This window comes from Carassius carassius, chromosome 50 (assembly GCF_963082965.1).
Source record: "Carassius carassius chromosome 50, fCarCar2.1, whole genome shotgun sequence".
NCBI lineage: Eukaryota > Metazoa > Chordata > Actinopteri > Cypriniformes > Cyprinidae > Carassius > Carassius carassius.
Genome location: NC_081804.1, coordinates 1,539,900 through 1,560,301, shown reverse-complemented (window position 1 = coordinate 1,560,301; position 20,402 = coordinate 1,539,900). Strand labels below are relative to the sequence as shown.

At 34.5% G+C, this 20,402-nt stretch overlaps 3 protein-coding genes across 5 annotated transcripts in view; 2 read left to right on the top strand and 1 right to left on the bottom strand.

Annotated features, from left to right (window-relative positions):
- The window catches only part of LOC132133263 (myelin regulatory factor-like), a 35,654-nt gene extending 22,540 nt beyond the window's left edge, over positions 1 to 13,114 (top strand). Inside the window, exons 5-28 of one of the 3 annotated variants that reach the window (XM_059546065.1) lie at positions 1,505 to 1,566; positions 1,761 to 1,983; positions 2,113 to 2,213; positions 2,601 to 2,715; positions 3,875 to 4,070; positions 4,154 to 4,230; positions 4,323 to 4,433; positions 5,163 to 5,262; positions 5,614 to 5,814; positions 6,002 to 6,110; positions 6,669 to 6,778; positions 6,859 to 7,019; positions 7,112 to 7,184; positions 7,872 to 7,954; positions 8,034 to 8,102; positions 8,191 to 8,286; positions 9,072 to 9,148; positions 9,232 to 9,333; positions 10,035 to 10,262; positions 11,036 to 11,129; positions 11,217 to 11,279; positions 11,869 to 11,974; positions 12,081 to 12,155; positions 12,406 to 13,114. In XM_059546065.1, the coding sequence (XP_059402048.1) occupies positions 1,505 to 1,566; positions 1,761 to 1,983; positions 2,113 to 2,213; positions 2,601 to 2,715; positions 3,875 to 4,070; positions 4,154 to 4,230; positions 4,323 to 4,433; positions 5,163 to 5,262; positions 5,614 to 5,814; positions 6,002 to 6,110; positions 6,669 to 6,778; positions 6,859 to 7,019; positions 7,112 to 7,184; positions 7,872 to 7,954; positions 8,034 to 8,102; positions 8,191 to 8,286; positions 9,072 to 9,148; positions 9,232 to 9,333; positions 10,035 to 10,262; positions 11,036 to 11,129; positions 11,217 to 11,279; positions 11,869 to 11,974; positions 12,081 to 12,155; positions 12,406 to 12,489 (2,716 nt within the window). In that variant the 3' untranslated portion in view covers positions 12,490 to 13,114. The remainder of the gene's footprint in view (positions 1 to 1,504; positions 1,567 to 1,760; positions 1,984 to 2,112; positions 2,214 to 2,600; positions 2,716 to 3,874; positions 4,071 to 4,153; positions 4,231 to 4,322; positions 4,434 to 5,162; positions 5,263 to 5,613; positions 5,815 to 6,001; positions 6,111 to 6,668; positions 6,779 to 6,858; positions 7,020 to 7,111; positions 7,185 to 7,871; positions 7,955 to 8,033; positions 8,103 to 8,190; positions 8,287 to 9,071; positions 9,149 to 9,231; positions 9,334 to 10,034; positions 10,263 to 11,035; positions 11,130 to 11,216; positions 11,280 to 11,868; positions 11,975 to 12,080; positions 12,156 to 12,405) is intronic. The other 2 variants (XM_059546066.1, XM_059546067.1) reach the window with 2 other exon arrangements.
- A 2,354-nt stretch (positions 13,115 to 15,468) lies between these two features.
- On the top strand, positions 15,469 to 17,742 carry LOC132133259 (transmembrane protein 258). The gene is made up of 4 exons (XM_059546057.1): positions 15,469 to 15,588; positions 16,092 to 16,201; positions 16,305 to 16,433; positions 17,567 to 17,742. Exons 1-3 carry the CDS (start codon positions 15,586 to 15,588, stop codon positions 16,429 to 16,431), a joined length of 240 nt encoding a protein of 79 aa, XP_059402040.1. The 5' UTR covers positions 15,469 to 15,585; the 3' UTR covers positions 16,432 to 16,433; positions 17,567 to 17,742.
- Positions 17,743 to 19,011: 1,269 nt separating this feature from the next.
- LOC132133671 (transmembrane protein 138-like) overlaps positions 19,012 to 20,402 on the bottom strand; it is a 2,684-nt gene continuing 1,293 nt past the window's right edge. The window contains exons 3-4 of the mRNA XM_059546574.1: positions 19,834 to 19,909; positions 19,012 to 19,758 (exon numbers count right to left, since the gene is read on the bottom strand). Of these exons, the coding sequence (XP_059402557.1) occupies positions 19,646 to 19,758; positions 19,834 to 19,909 (189 nt within the window). The 3' untranslated portion in view covers positions 19,012 to 19,645. The remainder of the gene's footprint in view (positions 19,759 to 19,833; positions 19,910 to 20,402) is intronic.

The following is a 20,402-nucleotide window of genomic DNA, read 5'->3' as shown; positions in this document are numbered from 1 at the left end:
TTAGATTAGCATTAGATTGTTTAGATATATTAATAATAATTTATTCATTTGTATAATTTTAAGTAATCTTTTAACGGGCTTGGAAGTTTGCTGAAGGCTCTAAGAGAAAGTGCCCGGAGAGTCATAAAAAAAATAAATAAATTCATGTGTATTAGACACCACTTCATGATAACATAAAATAGTTATAAATTGTCTTGGGCAATAAAGCACAGTTTCATCACAACAAGAATCATAGTACGTCAAATTTGAGTAGAATAGATTCAAACTTATCATGAGAAGGCACAACTTTTTCGATTTGCTAGGAATGCTTAATTTTTTAAGAAAAAATATTCACCCTTAAATCTAACCCTCAGTGGGACATAAGCAGAACGTATGAAGAGCTACAAATTCATACAAATTGGTTACCAATTCACGATAATGTAAAATTGTTGCAAGCTGCTGTAAGCACAATAGTCTGTCTGTGGGGTGTAAACAGATTATACAAAAATCTACAAATTCATATGTATTAGTTATGAACATCTTGAGCTTCTGCTGATACATTCAATATATGCAACAGCGATGTTTCATCACAATTTCAGAATCATAGTACGTCAAATAGTTTGCCCCACCCCTTTTGATATGCCCCGCCTCTTTATTTTGAATGACCTCAGATAACCCTCCGGAGCTCAAATAAAGACTGAGTAAGACAGACGGAGGAGAGAACTGGGACTAAGTGCTGAGACGCAACGGGTCAGGCCTGATAACCTGTGAGGAGTTGTGCAATCACTAGGGGTGTAACGGTACACAAACATGATGCTTCGGTACATGCCTCGGTTTTAACGTGTATTTAAATTTTGTTTAGGGATAGAAATCTAACTCAGATTCTGATTTAAAATAGGGAGCTCTTTTACATTAGTATAGGGTTACAATTAACAACAAAGCCCACATTTAAATTTAATTACTATTTATTTTTAAACAAAATAATCAACACTCAGCTTAAAAAAATGATGCAAACATGTAAATTGCACATCTACTTCTAACTTATACAATTTCTATTTGTTGGTAAAAATAGCATCAAAACATAATTTATTGTTTGAATTTTCTGAAAATCGATTTGAAAGATGAGACTTTGTTTCATATCAAAAGTAATAATATGTAAAACTGGAAGTTTCCAATGAAGTTAACCTCATGCAGTGGTCAAAACAACACTGTATTTGTTCAGTACACATGCGTACCGAACTGAAAGACCTGTACCAAATACATCTTTACACACTTAGCAATCACTAATGCCGTTTTATATGGTTGCCCAAAAGAAGGCAGCAGCTATGTTGTTAGTGAGCTTTCTGATTGGTTTCTAATTAAAACATGAGTCTTGTTGAGGAGAGCTGTGATCTAATAAACAAAGCAGCACATTAAAACCCAGAGTACCTTGCAGTTGCAGGGCAACCAGACCACTCCTGACAGTAACTCATGCTGGCATGTGTTTAATGCATATAAAATGTATTTAATGTTACTGTTTTTGCAGAACGCTACCCGAGTCCCCTCCTGACTCCAGCTCAGAGCCATATTCACCCCAGCAAGCCAACGGTTAGTTCAGTCCACCAACCAACAACATACACAGAAAGTTGTTTCGTTATTCTTTCAGAATTTTAAATATATTTTCAGTAAATGTGTACATGAAAAATTATTCACGAATAGAGGGGGAAGAATAAGAACTTATGCATAAATGTTATGAAATATTAAATGTAACTGAATGCCTGCTTATTCATTTTCCACATTAGATCCACACATGCTCAGGACAATGACGCCCGAGAACATGTGTCACATGACCAGTCCTCCTCCTCTCCCTACACACCCCCACTATCCCAGCATGCACCGGGACATGTACCTTAAGCCAGAGCCTATGATCTCACAGTATTCGATTGGTCCAGCCAGCAGCGGGGGCGGAGACATGCAACAGAGTCAGATGCTTCATCAACTCCTACAACATCCACAAGGACCAGAGTAAGAAAGAGAACCAGAGAAACATTTTATTGCTTAGTGGTTGCTCTTTCATTGCTCAGGGGACTTAAAAAATATGACCTAAATTATTTATTTTCCACATCAACAAATAAATGCTCTGTGTTTCTCCAGTGGGATTCCCGTGCATCCAACAAAGAAGAGAAAACATTCAGACTCTCCCAACAGCACTCTCAACTCTCAGATCCTCACAGGCATCATCAAACAAGAGCCAGGTACACATAAACACACACACACACACACACACACAGGTACCTCAACACAACTGCATTCCCTTACGAAAGGAAAATATATTTACCAATATATTTCTTAAAATATATTGTGATATATTGTAATATATTATTTTCCCTTTTTTATTTTCTAATATATTATATATTTGAATACATTTAATAATATAATGATGATACATATATTACATAATATATTGCAAAATATACAAATGATTGGCGCTTTCAATATATTGCAATATATTGGAAAAAATAAATATATATAAGAATATATGCCTAATATATTACATGATATTTTCCAATATACTGCAATATATTTTTGTTTCATAAGGGTTTTCAGAACTACATGACGTAAATGTGTTCATGCTTTCACAGGTTTGATGCAGGATGCAGAAAACTCATACCTGGATCCAAACTACCAGTGTATAAAGTGGCAGCCACACCAGCAGAACAAATGGACTACATTATACGACTCCAGTGGAAAAGAACTGTGGGTGCTGCCTTGGAGTTATCCACCTCTGCATTTAGATTTATGACAAAGCAATGAGAAATGCATTGAGGGCGAGAGTGTGTGTTTGGGATTTAATGGGGTATAGGGAGGAGGTATCAGGCTGTACTAAAAGAACCAGAAGAGAGAGAGATGGCAGAGGCCAGGGAATTCCTATGAGGTGAGCAGCGTGTAGGAGTGAGAGCAAGAGCAGAGATCTGGCTTACAAGAGGAATGAGGATGAACAGAGAGAGAAAGATCAGGCACAAGTGGCATGACTTTAAGTTTTGTACCACCATATAGTCTTTTTAGAACTTAGAACATTGGTCATTCTGTAATTGTTGTGATAAATAGAAATGATTTCATATGAAAAAAAATTTCTAAATATATTTTAATACATTTACGTACAAAAAAAGATTTTTTTCACAATTATTATCAAACTTTGATGTTGTTGTGGATTTTACAAAATACTTAAAATTTCTGTTAATAATTATTCATAAAATAACTGATTTTATTATATTTTACATAATTGAATGTGTGTGTGTATATATATATATATATATATATATTATTGTAATATAAAAATAACAGTTAAATTCAAAGTTATTTTGAAAACACTGATAGTGATATATATACGATTACATTTTTATTTTATTTTAGTTAACAGAAAATAAATGACATCAATATTCATTACTAAACTAAAATATTCAATATTTTTTGTGTCAACAGATCATGTAAAAAAAGAAATAAAAAAATATGTACACCACCAAACTATTGTAGTACATAGATTGAATGTAATCACTTTCATTTATTTAATAGTTATTTCTAAAAAAAATAAACTAGATAATTAATCATTATTAGTTATAATAATTAACATGTATTTTAAATATTATATGATTTAATATATAACATATAATACATTTAAAAATATATATTTAGAAATAGATTTTGATACTGGTATTGTTTTTGACAGTAACCTTAAAATGTATCTAAATCATCTTAAAAATCATCTAAATAATATTATTTTACTTTAAAGAAAGAAAATCATAATTTACTTTCATTTAGGTATTTTTCCCTAAAGTCCTCTTATAGATGTAACAAAGATATTTTACAACCCCTCTCTTCTTCATGCAATTTTAGTTTTCTCTTTCTGCCTCTCCAGTCCGATGCCTACATATAGGGTGGATGCAGATAAGGGTTTTAACTTCTCCCTGGCTGATGATGCATTTGTGTGTCAGAAGAAGAACCACTTCCAAGTGACCGTGTACATCGGGATGCCAGGAGATCCCAAATATGTCAAGACCAGTGAGGGGCTACAGCCCATTGAATGCTTTTACCTGAAACTCAATGGGGTCAAGGTGAACCAAACAACCAGAAAACATTCCACTACTGTCTATAAACTCTTGCCTGTTCTAGCATGTTTTATCTGTGTGTCTTCCAGTTGGAAGCGATGAATCAGTCCATTAATGTGGAACAGTCACAGTCTGACCGGAGCAAAAGACCTTTTAAACCAGTGTTGTAGGTTTTTTCACCATATTTATCAATATTATGTGTTAAGAGTGTGGATTTGAGGTGGCCTGTGACATAAATGTAAACTATTTGTTTTATAGAGTGACATTGCCGCCAGAGCAGGTGACCAAAGTAACGGTGGGACGTCTCCATTTCAGTGAGACCACAGCTAATAACATGAGAAAGAAAGGCAAGCCAAACCCTGACCAGAGGTATGAAATATAACCATGATAAAATAATGCTAACTAGGTTTATTTACAACTTTTTTTACTGCCCCCTCAGGCCATCCAAGATGTAAATGTGTTTGGAGATTTGGAAGTGTATGGGTGCCGTCAGAATGAGAGTCCAAACAGTTGATAAAAACATCACAATAATCCACACCACTCCAGTCCATCAGTTAATGACTTGTGGAGTAAAATCCATAAAATCCTCTATCCATAATATTGCTGTATCCCATGAAAAAAAAAACGTATCGTCTGAGAAATATACACAAATCAACCAAAGGTGACAAGCAAAAATAGTCCAAAAGAGATCTTAACAAATATGTCAGTGTATTTTGATGTGAGAGGACAACAGGGATTGATTTCTTTTCACCGGAGGAAGCATTTTTGTTGATTATGGATGATGCTTTAAAGCAATGGTTTAAAGTTAAAATGTGGATTTGTTTCTTAAAAAAACACAGCTTTTCAATTTACAAGATGTTAATCGATGGACTGGAGTGGATTATTTGTGGATTATTGTGATGTTTTTATCAGCTATTTGGACTCTCATTCTGACGGCACCCATTCACTACAGAGGATCCATTGGGGAGCAAGTGATGGAATGCTACATTTCTCCAAATACTGTCAATACTGAAATACCACAAGATGAAAATAACACAGAATATCCCTCTAATCCTCTTGATTTTTCATTTAAAACACTTGCATTTGTATTTTGTGTAGGTACTTCATGCTGGTAGTTGCTCTTCAGGCTCATTGTCACAGTCTGAGCTACACTGTGGCGGCTCAAGTCTCCGAGAGGATCATCGTCAGGGTAACCGCTGTCAGTCTGGTCAGATCTGTCTGATCGACCTCCTCCAATCACAACTTATTTCTGTGTGCCATCCATCTCTGACCTATCACTATTACTTGTTGCATTTACTTTTGATTTACTTTTGTCTTAGTAATAGTTTCTGTGATGCCATTTTTGAATGTTTAGTCTAATTGAGAAATAAAACTTCTGAAGACATCATAAATCTTAATTGTATGCGAAAAATTTATTTGAAGCTTTACGTGTAAATCTATTTAAAAGGCAACTGAATTTGCAGTAACACCTTCCCTTCTCAGCCAATTACTTAAATCATTGTTCTGTTACTTAATCCTTTCTTTCGTTCTTTGTTTCTCTGTCTCTCAGGCGTCTAACCCGGGTCAATTTGAGAGTGACAGTGAAGTGTTGTGGCAGAGAGGGCAGCTGCAGGACTCGGTGTATCATCACGGCCGGGTGGGCATCAATACAGACCGGCCGGATGAGGCTCTGGTTATCCATGGCAATGTGAAGGTCATGGGTTCCCTTGTGCACCCTTCTGATATTAGAGCCAAAGAGAATGTAAAGGAGGTATGTGTGTGCATATCTCTCCTTACACATGCTATAGAGCCGTTTTGACAATTAAGAACATTGAACCACTTTACAAACATTTTTAATGGCACAAATGTCATGTTTTCATATTATAATAATTTAGCTGTATTCGTTTATTCTTTTACAATCCACAGGTATCTCTCATTCTTTTTTTCTCTTTCTCCAGGTGGACACCACTGATAACCTGAGGAGGATTTCCCAAATGAGGCTGGTGCATTATCAGTATAAGCCTGAGTTTGCAGCCACGGTGGGCATTGATGCCACTTCTGAGACTGGTATTGTCCCCACAGATCAATCCCAGTTTAAATTCCCAATTGGGGTGATATTTCACCCCAAAATTAAAAGAAACAAAAATGTGTCATCACTGTATCTGGACAGTAATGATAATTTGTGTTGGTGAAAATATGCTTGACTGTGATGAAAATGATGTTAAATTGAAAAAAAAAAATTAGTTTTACTGAAATTAATGCAAAATAAGTCTTTATTTTAGTATTGTTTATGTACATTTATTACTCTTTTGAATTAGATTTTTATTTTTATATTTTCAGTTTTCAGGTATTTTATTCTATTTGGCTTCATTTTTCATTTTTTTTTAGTTTTAGTCATTTTAGTAAAAAAAAAAAGTATCTAATATTTAGATTTAATTTTACGTCAGCTTTATTTCAATTATCAAAAACATTTATTTTTAAAGTTTTAGTTTGTTAATGATTCTTTATTGTCTCCTTTTGAATATGGGGTGAAAGGTGACAGTACAGAATTTTTCGTAAAGGATCATTCCATTAAAGTCACTATTTAGTAGTTAGGACTGTAAAACTGTGTGTGTGTGTTATCAGGGGTCATCGCTCAGGAGGTCCAGCAGATTCTGCCGGAGGCTGTGAAGGAGGGAGGAGACGTGGTGTGTGCTAACGGAGAGACCATCCCTAATCTACTGGTGGTCAATAAAGTATGAGCACACAAACACATTCTTACAGATGCACACACAGTCTCCCTGCCTCTCTCTTATGTGTCTGTTTGATTCTGCAGGAGCGGATCTTTATGGAGAACGTGGGAGCAGTGAAGGAGCTCTGCAAACTCACTGATAATCTGGAGACTCGCATTGACGAACTTGAACGCTGGAGCCGAAAGCTCGCAAAGCTGCGCCGACTAGACAGCATGAAGAGCACCGTGAGCGGGGGAACCGTCAGGTGTGTGTTTATGAAGCTGTGCACTCACACATGCATCAGTTTGAGTACTTTCAAATTTAGAATGTCTGAAGAAATATGCTCTCTTTTTTTAGCCAATCAGGAAGCTATTTTAGCAGAACAGGAAGTGGACCACTCAAGAAAAAAACAACAAAGACCGGAAGCAAGGTATGATTTAAAAACAGACTTCCACTTTAATAATATATTAATATGTTAAAAACAATAATGGAATGGAATTGAATGAGATGTGATGTTATATATCTCATTGCAGGTGAAAAAAACAACATCAGTGTTGAGATTGTTGGTTTTCAAAAAAACTGTTACAAAAATTATACTTGAATAATAGGACTTTTATTGTGTGACTAATCATATTGTAAATGAAAGAATCATATTGAATGCAATAGAATCATGTAGGATGAGATATAATCATATTGAATGGGATAGAATCTCATGGAATAGAATAGAATCATGTAGGATATGATATAAATCATGGGGAATGGAGTAGAATCATTGAATGGGATAGAATCTTATAGAATAGAATCATATAGGATATGATATAAATCATGGGGAATGGAGTAGAATTATACTGAATGGGATAGAATCCTATGGAATAAAGCAGAATCAAATTGTATAGTATAGAATCAAATGGAATGGAATAAAATAATATAGGATCGAATAGAATCAGATGGAATGGGATAGATTAATAGAATAGGATATGAATACAAATATAAAGAATAGGATTTGCACAGAATCGGTGGTATATGATGAGAGGAATGTAATAGAATAGAATAATTTGGACTGGGATGGAGTAGAATTGGATGGGATGAGATGAGATGATTGTTGTTGTTTTTGCAGCGGTCTGACCCAGAGCAGAGCTGCCTGAGTCACAGATTCATGCAGGGCACCATCCTGGCGCTGGTCATCATAATGACCTTCAGGTGAGGGAGGGAATCATTCACCCCAAACATTAGAATGAATATTTTGAGTGTTTCATGCACATTATCATCTGTTCTGTAGTGTCATCTCCATGTCCATCCTCTATGTGCTCAATCTTCAACGCCGTGGAAGCATAAGTGATGTTGAGGGGTATGTACCAACGTCGCCATGTCATGCTCAGAGCTCTTTTTCTTTATTTCTGTATGCTCTCGTTTGATCTGCTGCTCATTTTTATCAGAGTCGTTTGTAGCTCTGCATCCCACTGCCTTCTCTTCGTCTCTTGGACGCCCTTCCTCACTGCAACCTTCACATTCTGTCCATCCTTTTGTCTGTGGTATGCTGTCCACTTCCTTTCTCTCTGTTTCTCTATCACTTCATCTTCAAATACAACACGGAAAGATTTCCAGTCCTACATTTCCCCAAAAAAAAAAAAAACTTTTTAGGAAAATTGTATTGCTCAGAGGTTTTTGAGAAGAAATCTCTTATGTTCACCAAGCTTGCATTAGTTTGATCAAAATAGAGTAATATTTTGAAATATTATTACAATTTTAAAGAGCTGTTTTCTATTTAAATATATTTTAAAATGTAATTTATGTCTGTGATCAAAGCTGAATTTTCAGCATCATTACTCCAGTCTTCAGTGTCACATGATCCTTCAGAAATCATTCTAATATTCTGATTTGCTGCTGAATGAACGTTTATTATTATGATCAATGTTGAAAACAGTATATAGTGGAAACCGTGATTATTTTTTCCAGGATGCTCTGATGAAAGAAAGTTCAAAAGAACAGCATTTATTTTATTTATAATAGCATTTGGAATCTTTGAAACATTGCTTTAAAAAAAATCTTTAATGGCTGCAAGCATTTGAAAGGCAGTGTTGCTTGGAAGATTTTCAAAGACTTCTCGTTTCAAAGTATTCTTTATGAGACAAATGAGGATTGATGAGAAATGTTTGGGTTCATATTGAGATCTCTGAATTTTGATTTAAACTGGTATCTTGGCAAATCTAAGCAAAGATTGAGCCATTAATGTCGGTTAATCTGGAAGAAACAACTGAGATAATTAAGAGTCTTCTTTACTTTTCTGATATGATAATTTCTCTCTTTGTCTCGGCAGGTCTCGTTCTGCTGTGGGTTCGGCTCATCAGACTTCTTTCTCCTCTGTCAGAGTGACCACATCCACTCTCTCCCCAGGTGCCAGAAAACACTCGAACAATGCACATGGTATTTGCATATTTTGATGATTAGTTTGATAGACATTCATTATCTGTTTACAGACTCCACCTCGCCATCATTGTCCAGTCATCATTCAACACCTGCCTCAACCAACCAATCAGCCACTATCAGTCTGTTCCCAGGCAACAACCAATCCACTCCTGGTATGACAACTTTTGGCAAATTGAAAGTTTGTGAATTGATAGCCATCAGAGCAGTTTCAAACAAATGACTTGGTAACACTTTAATTGAAGCTTTTATATGTAATGCATTAAAGAAGTATTTAAATGCATTATTATGCCTTAATGCACTGTAGAATCTCAACAATAATTGTTAGACATTATAATATTTATATTTTAATTGCTACACCTTTAGAAAGTATATTCGATGTAACAAATCTGCAAAAATTATAATTCATTCTAACTTAAGTAATACAATGCAAAGAAAATATACAATGCATTATAATGCACATTATGAATACTTTAATAATGCATTCAAGTAAAGTGTTATCAGTGTTAGCTTAAATGTTAGCATGAAATTAAAATTGATCTACTTTTTATTACATGTCTTTCTCTACATTTGTTTAAAAAGACCAGTGTTTCACTCAGAAAATGCACCACATTATTTAAGTAAAATGAGTTGCGAATTCTCTTTCAGGTTGAATCAATAAATCATTTTGATGAATGATTGAATTAATGAATCAGTAAACTGACACTCAGTGATGTCTTGTCATATTATCTTATGAAAGCTTCTCTGTACTGCTCTTTTTGTTGGATTGAATAGAAAAAGAGCTCATTCAAACCTTCTTTTCAAATTATACAGTATAGTTTCTCTCTCACTGTATCGCTCTCTCTCTCTCTCTCAGACTCCAGCACTGGCGTTCCCACCCAGGCCACGATTAACAAGAAGGCAAAGTCTCGCTTACTGGACAAAGACAGCCGGAACAAGAACCGACTGAGTCACACATCATCTCCTCTGTTCCTCAGTAAAAGCAAACGGCCGCCTCAGTCTCCAGAGCTGAGTGGAGCAACCAAACGCTTGCCTGGTGGACAACAGCCACCGTCCCGGAGACAGCGCAGTATCAACACACAAGGTAGAGACACATATATAAATAAATATAGATCTTTATCTTTATTTTTATATTTAAGTAAAACTATGCATTACATTTAATTTAAATAAAAAATATATATTTCAATCAGATTGAATTGCTTTTTATAATTAATTATCATTACTATAGTAATAAATCATAACTATAGTTAATATATTTATTTACTCTGAAAAAATTCATCACCCTTTTAAATTGCAAAGTAGCTTTTAAAATTATTTTACTCTTAAAAATAAACATTATTTCATTTACATTTTTATGTATAATTATTTTGAATCTTATTTTTTATTGTTTCATTTTTATATTTAATTACATTTATAAACCTGCCTTTGACAATAGTTAATATCTGTATTTTCTCTGCAATGTCCGTAATTTTTTTTTCAATAAGAGTAGCTTTAAAAATCAAGAAGAGAAATACAGTACAAATCTAGCCAGTTACATTTATCAACATAACAATGCATGAAAATAAATAGCATTATTTACCAACATATATAAAAAAAAAAAATTAATATATGAAACATGACTCACATGGACTGGCGTAAATATATTTAAGTGAAATAAAACAATGATTTAATTAATTGAAAGAATCAATAAATTAAATTTACTTACTCTAATACTAGAAGGTATTAGATTTTTTATAAGATTTTTTTTTCCTGTGAGATGAAATTTTATTTAAACCATCATAACATTGTTTAATCTTATATTTCCATCAAAATCAGCACAAATAAATTGTGCATTTTTAATGTTTGTTTTATACACAGGTGGAAATCCACCAGCATGTCTAAGCAAACTTCACATTCTGGAGATGGATCAGGAGATCAGAACGCTTGATTGTTCTTCATCTGAGAGCTGCAGGTGTGTGTTCAGATTGTATAATAATATCTCACTGACATTATACTGATGTTTCAGGCTTCTGAGCTGATGTGTTTTATTCGTTTGCAGCTTTACTCTGTTTCTAAATGGAGACAGAAACTCATCTATGTCTTACATTACTCTGCACATGATGTGAGTATAAACACATTTTTAGGCTTTTGCTCCAGTAATATTGAGAAGTCTTTTTTAATAAGAAATTAGGCCTAAAAGGAATATTTCACAAAATGGGCCATCTAAGATGTAAATGAATTTGAAATCAGATTTGGAGAAATGTAGCATCACATCACTTGGATTCTCTGCAGTGAATGGGTGCCGTCAGAATGAGAGTCCAAACAGCTGATAAAAACATCACAATAATCAGTCAGTTAACATCAGTTAAACTGTTTGTAAGAAACAAATTCATCAAGACATTTTAACTGGCCAACATACGAGCCCATAATAACACTTCCTCCTCACTTCCACTTCCTAATTCTGACGGTACCCATTCACTGCAGAGGATCCACTGATGAGCAAGTGATGTAATGCTTTATTTTCTCCAAACCTGTTCTGATAAAGAAACAAACTATAAGATAGCCTAAAGGTGGCCTAAGGGTGAAAATTTTTTATCAGTGGATATCCTCAGACACATCACAGATGTCAGGGATTATCCCGAATATCCTCTGACCCTGGAATCACCCCTGATGGACTTCTGACTCATCTAGATCTCTTGTTGTCCTTTAAGCTCCTCTGAGGAGGTCTGGGTGTGGCAGTGTGGAGCCACCAGGGGGCGACTTTGTCCAAATCAACCAGAAGCTTCTTTCTCACTAGAGCGGAGCGCTTATACAGCGGTGAGATTATTGGTCCCCGTTTATTATGATGTTGCACTTGCAGTAACTGAGAATGTCACTCCTTAAATATGCTTCGGTTGTCACATGCAAACCTCTTTTCTGACAGGGGACCAGCCACCTGTGGTCACTTCCTGTTATGCCTTTTCAAGAGGTCACCTACTATTTTCGAGTGTCACATTCAGTGAGTGAGCTTCAAACATGACGGTTCATCTCTTGCTCTTTCAATGTGTCCTAACCAGACACCAACCAGACATGAATTCTTTTAAACTGCTTGATTCACATGGAATGTGCAAAAGAATCAGTTCACAAAAATGAATCAGACTTCACAGTATTATTTGAAAAAGATCTGTCATGCATTTTTATTTTGCATGGTTAAGACTCTGTGTTTCATTGTTGTGGATAAGTTAACCATGCGTGCTCTCTGTTTACAGAGTCAAACGGGATGTAGCAATGAAGATGGCGATGTGTCCTCGCAGTGCTCTGAGTACAGTTTCCTCATTCAAAGCACATGCTAAGCAGCGTCAAGATTCATGCTATTCAGCTTCAACTTCTCCTCTGTCCACTCGTATCACCGCCAGAGATTCAAAGACTGTTTTATCTGAGTGAGCTGATAATGACATCTTATCTGTGTTTGTTCTAGGCATATTTGCGTCAGATGAAAAAAAAATTAGCATTAAAAAAATATATTCAGAGATCACTTAGCCTTAACCTCGATTATATATTACTGCTTTTATACACACTTGCACATATACACACAAACATTTATATATTAATTGTCTTTTTGATTTGCCAGGATATAATATAAACAGGTACCAGTTAGTGACTTTTGGGTGGAGTTCACACTCTGCAGTCTTTTCTCTCTGCTTCTCTCTGTCTTTATCTGAAATTGACTGTTATATCATAAAATGCACTTGCAGTCAACATGAAATCTAAAAGGACCAAATTTACCCTCTTAAAACTTTTTTTGTGCATGATTCAGCAATGCACATTATTCGCATTTCCTTTAAATGCCATTAAATTTGGATTGTTTTTGAATTTTGAAGCAATAGTTCACCCAAAAAATTTAATTTGCTGAAAATTTACTCACCCTTTGGCCATCCAAATTGTAGATGAGTTTCTCCTTCATAAGAACTGATTTGGAGAAATGTAGCATTGCATCACTTGCTCACCAATGGATCCTCTGCAGTGAATGGGTGCCGTCAGAATGAGAGTCCAAACAGCTGATAAAAAACATCACAATAATCCACACCACTCCAGTCCATCAGTTAATGTAACAAATACATCCTTTTAATGTCAAACCATCGCTTCCAGCTAAAATATGAGTCCATAATTCATAATAATGTTTTTTTCAGTTAAGAAATTGTATCACCTGAATCGGGAGAGAAATATGCACAGATCAGGCACCGTTTACAATTGAAAACCATTCTAAACAAATATCTCTGTGGATTTTGATGTAAGACAACAACAGGACTTTATCACTAGATGAATTGTTATTATGGATTATGGATTTATATTTTGGCAAGAAATCTCTCGTTCTGATGGCTAATGCTAAATTTCTCCAAATCTGCCAAGAAGCATTCATTTGCATTCTTAATACAAGTCTTTACAATGAACCATCTGCATGCAAGTCTTTTTATTTTTCTTGGTCTCTGATTATTTATACACTGGAAATGGCTTTAACTGCACCAGCTCATTATTAATGAGACACAAATTAGGTCGTTTACCTCATTTTTTGTTAAACTTCTCATAACTGCTGTCGAACACTATGAAGGATTTTAGCATTAATAATAAACAGGCAGAGTCTTTACGTTAACGGCCTCAGTTCTGCTGTCGCATTCACTGGAGAGAAACAGTTAAGATACAGATATAAAGGAAACAGTGTATAAAAATAAAGCAAGAGCCATAAAAGCAACTACTGGATTTGTCTAAATTAGAGTCACTGGATGTCTCTGTTAAACTGGAAAGACTTCTCACTGGAACCAACAGCAAACACTGGATCTTAAACTGGATTTTAAACACCTGTCAGGAAACACTGCAAATTGAGTTTTTACTACGGTACTTTCTTTATTTTATTCTTTCCTTTTCCTTCTTTAACAGTGTATATTCTTTCATTTTTTTAATGCATTGTTTTGAATTTACGTAGTATGCTGCTCTGCATACTATACTTTAAGCCATAACTAATGATTGTGTTCAAAATTAGAGCGGATCTCTGTGGTTTCTCAGAGATTTTGTCAGACAATGTCCTAAACTTTCAGTGTTTCTAAACAAAACTAATTTCATTGTCTTTTATGAAGAAAAATGACTTTCATGTAATCCAGCCCTATGTACATTTCATCACCATATTTAGAGTCTTTTTGTCTTTGTTTGTTTCTTATCCTTGTATACCATTCATTTTGATGTACTAGATACTGTTTGAATATTTTAAAGCAGTAAGGAAAGCCATAATGTAGTCTTTGTACGGCTGGGTAATATGTGATCATGTTAGTCGTGGTAAAATCAAGAAGAGAACCAGGAGTGTTAACTAAAAATTTTGTGCACTAAAATTTCCATAATGCCATACTAATGCATGATACTGATTCTGAGTATTAAACATTTGAAATGATCTTTAGAAATCTAATATATGGCTATTTTTAAAAAATCATTGGGAATATCACATATTCTGTCATGAATAAACCAGCCTCTTGTGGAAGCACTTGCAAACTATGCACTGTAAATATTGTTCTTCTAATGTTTTCTGTGGCATTTAAAACTCTGTAATATATGAAAAGTCTTCTAAATGTTCTTGTGAGAATTCAGTTTGTTTTTTTATTATTTTTTATAACTCATATTTCATTATGTACAACAGTATCCTTTATTTCTGTTCTTTTTACTCGTCATTAGATTCGTTTCATAGCATGTTTGACCTACATTTATGATTAGTTTGTTCTCTGTTAATCGTAACAAATTTGATTTAAAAAATTACTTTTTTAAATATCTTTTTTTGGGGGGGGGGGGGGGGGGTGGAACATCCCGTTTATCACTGACACAAAAATATTTTCTTATTTTTATTATCTTTATGGATTTAAGCCCTGTAAGACCTAAAATATTAAAAACTGTTTATTCACTATTGTGTTTATGGTACATTTTGTCATTTCCAATTCTTTCTCTGAGCTTTCTGAAAGCCTCTGTTGTATATTGATACATAATCGTTATTTTTAGTTCGTCTGCATAATTTGTCTGACTTTTTTGACATGTATGTGTACTGATGTCATAATACAAATGCATGCAAGCATGATGCATAAATAAATAAAAATTCTGGATACTAAATTTAAATTCGTCTTTGTGTGGGAGCCATAATGAAAAGACCACTACATTAAAATATATATATGGATATTATATATATATATATGTGTATATATATATGTGTGTATATGTGTATATATATATATATATATATATATATATATATATATATATATATTCTTTTTTTACAAATAAATATCGTTCTATGGAGCGTTGAGACCTTTATTTTGTATTGTGCCGTGAGTCACTCCTCTTCCGGTCACTCTTCACTTACGTGGCTGTTTTGCTCTTTTTGCGGTCAGACAAATTTTGTCTTCACCTGTCACACGATGGTAAATTACTATAGAGAGTCCAGAAATTACTTCAATCTCTAAATAGCGTGTCTAGTATATTCTCTAATCGCGTCTGTCTTGTTAAATTGCTTCCGTTTGGTAGCTTTAGCCGTTAGCTACAGTTAGCTGAGTCCTCTTTGCACTCCAGACAGATATTAACGTTGTACAAATATAATATGCATGCTTTTAGACGTAAATATGTATGTATATAAGCATGATCTAAACATATAATAGTTGTTATGCAGAAAGACGTGTTTAAATCGAGTTTGCACTAATAACTTAATAAGTTTTTCTGTTCAGAAAGTGTTTGTTTATAAATGATGTCTCTTAGTTATCAGTAATCAATTTCAGTTCAGCACTTTTACACTCCTGTTCTTTCCAGTCTCTTGATGTCATGTTTACTGTTGGTTTCTAGCTGTCATGTGTTGTTTAGCACATTGTTGGACATGTCCAGGTGTCTGATTTCAGATGTTCAGTAAGTGTGTGACTGGTTTTCTGTGCAGGAGCTGGAAGCCATGACTAGATACACCAGTCCAGTGAACCCTGCAGTGTTTCCTCACCTCACTGTAGTGCTGATGGCCATCGGCATGTTCTTCACCGCCTGGTTCTTTGTGTATCCTTCTTTACCACAGAACTGCATTTTAGGAATCAGAAATATGATTGTAAACTGAAGATGAAAAGGTGTTTGTATATTTGCATCCTTGACTCTCGGTCAGATATGAAGTGACGTCCACGAAGTACACGCGAGATCTGTACAAAGAGCTGCTGATTTCTCTGGTGGCTTCGCTCTTCATGGGCTTCGGCGTTCTGTTCCTCTTACTGTGGGTCGGCATTTATGTCTGAAAGTGAGTCACTTTTTTTATTAATCATTTGAATGTACATATTTTGAATGTATATATTAGAATTGACATTCTTATGTGTATATATTATGTATATATACAGGTGCTTCTCAATAAATTAGAATGTCATGGAAAAGTTCATTTATTTCAGTAATTCAACTCAAATTGTGAAACTCATGTAATAAATTCAGTGCACACAGAATGAAGTAGTTTAAGTCTTTGGTTATTTTAATTGGCTCACATTAAAAAAAAAAAACACCATTGTGCATTAAATTTATTTAATACATGAGTTTAACAATTTGAGTTGAATTACTGAAATAAATGAACTTTTCCTTGATATTCTAATTTATTGAGAAGCACCTGTATGTGTATATACCGTATTTTCCGCACTATAAGGCGCACCTTCAATGAATGGCCTATTTTAGAACTGTTTTCATATATAGGGTGCACAGGATTATAAAGCGCATAGAATAGAAGATACTGCAGTCAAACGTTTGACTGGGTTTGTGTTATGCATCCACTAGATGGAGCTGTGCTAAAGGGAATGTCAACAATTTTACAGAGCGCCTTGATCCATATATAAGGCGCTCTGGATTATAAGGTGCCTTATAGTGCGAAAAATACAGTATGTGTGTGTATGTGCGCATATATTATTTGAGTAATATTAATTTAAAGTAGCAAAAGTTGTTTTTTTTATGGTTTTTAGTTTTAACACAAAAACTCAAAACTACAAGAAAAGTTGCAGTTACCTTTGTGTTTTTTATTTTGTGATAGAAACAGGCTTCCATACATTGGTTTTAATTAATGATTTGTATTTTAATTTTTGGTAAAGTTTTACTAGTTTTCTCATTATTTTTCATTTGTGTGTAATTTTTATTCATTTGTAATTCAGTTGTATTTTAGTACACCAGTTTAAAATACAAAATTAAAATGAGTAATGTTGCTTTGGAATAAGATATGGTCAACATTTTTTTTGTTTGTTTGTTTATGGTTTTAGTTTTAGTTAAGTATATAAACTCTGTCTGTAGCTCGATCGGTTGATATATATTATCCTTGAAATGACTGTATTTACAGTCCCTGAATTTTCCAGACTGGACATGATTTATATTTATTATATTTGTTGTATTTGTGTTTGTCAGGCTGTGGGATGACATGTACAGGGAAACATTCCAAGGTGATCAGAACGTGTTTTCTGGGACTTCAGACTTTAGCACAGAAGCGCTGGGAGTTTGGATGGAGTTTGCACTGGCATGATGGGTGGGATTGTGGCTTAATATTTCACAAATAAAACTTGTTTTTGTTAGAAAATCAAAAACGATTCTTGGTTTTTATTTGATGTGTCCACCGTTAGAGATGTTTTTATTCTCGAGGATTATTTTCATTATTTAAATCTCTGTTTTAGACATTTTATTGTTTAACCTCATTTGAAGTCACATTGTATAAAAGTATCTGCTGAATAAATAACTGTGTAAATGTATGTTTAATTCACATTCAATTATTCAATTATATTTTTTCAAACCTTAATAATAGGATATTATGTAATTATGTCTAACAGTGCTTCATCAACAAACAGTGCTTGATCTGATTAATTATTAATTAGTTTCTTGCAGACAAGCAGATTTTGGCTGATGGACTGGAGTGCTGTGGATTATTGTGATGTTTTTATCAGTTGTTTGGACTCTCATTCTGACGGCACCCATTCACTGCAGAGTATCCATTGATGAGCAAGTGATGCAATGCTGAATTAATCCGAATCCAAACTCATCTACATCTTGGATGGTCTGCGGGTGAGGACATATGAGGACAAAAATATATTTTTGAGTGATCTATTGTTGTTTTCTAATTAACAACAGTATGTTCCTTGTGTTAATCCTCACACGGTGTGAGCTGGCTGATTTATTTTAAAGCATAGCTTGCTATTTGTGTCTTGCAGGCGGTTTATAGAGCGTAAAACCCCAATCCAAGCTTAATCTGACTGACCAGAATAAAATAAGTCTGCCAGTGTGGAGATCTCCAAGATAAAGCAACTACAGCCATGTGCCATGACAAATGAAAGAAAATTTACCCCCCAAAAAAAGTTTGGTCAGATTTGGAGAAATGCAGCATTGCATCACTTGCTCACCAATGGATGTGAATGGGTGCCATCAGAATGAGAGTCTAAACATCTGATAAAAACATCAAGTAATCCAGTCCATCAGTTAAATTCTTGTGATGCTAGAACAACACAATCCATCTTTGGGAAGTTTTAACTTGAAACCGTTGCTTCTGACCAAAATATGAGTCCATAATAAAGATTCCTCCAGTGATAAAGTCCATCTCCTGTTGTTCTCTCACATCAAAATCCACCCACATATTTGTTTTAAAATTTTTGGACTGTTTTCTCTTGAATCTGATCTGAGCATATTTCTCTCCTGATTCAGATAAGATAACACCTTGATGTTGGATTTATTTCTAACAAACATGCAGCTTTCCGCTTCACAGGTTTTCCTTTTCTGCTTTCTTCAAATGGGTCTGATGAAAAAACAAACTCATATACATCTCGGATGGCCTGAGAGAGTACATTTTCAAGCATCAGAGACATGAATCAGGCCAGTGGAAAATGTTTATTAGTACAACACCAGAAGAATATGATCTCTATTACAGCATAACAAGTGCACTGACGCTCTGCTGTTTACTCACTTTGTGCAGTGTTAGGTGAACACTGAGGCACTTTGTTAATGCTTCGTCGATAATTTACTGGAAATATGCCGAACGCGTGTCAGTTTGTGTGTCATATTACAAACAAAATGTTTTAAAAATGGGCATGATACACAAAAAACATAAATAATACACAATTACTCAGACCAAATTCCACTCGTCGTTTCAAAGGCAAACGAAATCTCTCGTAGGATCAAAGCTGTTCATTTTTGTACGTTCTACAATGTTACACAACAAGATGTCTACGCAACCAACAGGTAAGAAGCAATTTATGATAACTGTAGCTTTACACCTAAAATCTGTTTAGAGATATTCAGACGTCTTATGCTTCAATCATTAAAAACACAAAATGTGATCTATCCATTTGCCCTTGTGCACCACAGAAGCCATCTTGGCTCTTTCCTACAGTTTTAAGTTTGTTTTAAGGTGGCGGGGCTCTGACTGAGTCCATCCGTTCAGTTTCCTGAAATGGTTTTTAATGCACAACGTTAAGGTTCCTGGTGCACCATTTTGGGTTGGTTTCACTGTGGTGCTCTAGCGAATGCATCACGGAGCCACGGGGAGTCTTCGTAAAGTCTGGGGTCTCCCAGGTACTCGGTCGTGCGTTTGTAGAAGTAGTAATACAACACAGCAGCTGGGGAGATACAAAACCAGTAACAGGCAAGGGTTAACTTTTGAGGGTTTGGCTAACGTCTGAGGGACGGCTTACCCAGTCTCTGGAACACAAAGAGAACCTGCAGACCGTCTGTCCACACGAACCCACTGGACTCCATCCACCTCAGGTTCTGACAGGAAATCACCAGAAAGAAGCAAAGCTAGAATTTTCAAAATACTAATATGGACAGAATTTTGGATGCAATATTAATCATTTTTTAATGCATGTATTATACAAAAAATAACAATAATTCAGCAAAATGGATAGAAACTGTAGAAATTAAGAGAATAAAGGGAAATCAAAGTATTAGAAAAACATATGTAAATTTTACTGTTTTATTATATATCATACAATTATCGTTGTTTCAGAAGAATGGCTTTAAACATGGGCAAAGAACAGAATAAGGAAAAGGGAGTATTTTAGAAATACAATCAGTTTTGAAAACATTTTTATTTATATATTATACAATAATAATAATGTTCTGCAAGTTTTTAGCAGAATTGATTTAAACATGGGAAAGAACACAATAAAGGGAAATATAAGCATTTTCGAAAAGCATGTAAAGAATCAATTTTGGACATTATAAATTATTTTTAATTTTACTTTTAATTAAAATATTATAG

Bases quoted from the DNA above. Each gene is read 5' to 3' on its own strand.
- LOC132133259 (XM_059546057.1), top strand. The intron at 16,202-16,304 runs GTATCCTTCTTT...ACTCTCGGTCAG, and splicing joins TTCACCGCCTGGTTCTTTGT to ATATGAAGTGACGTCCACGA.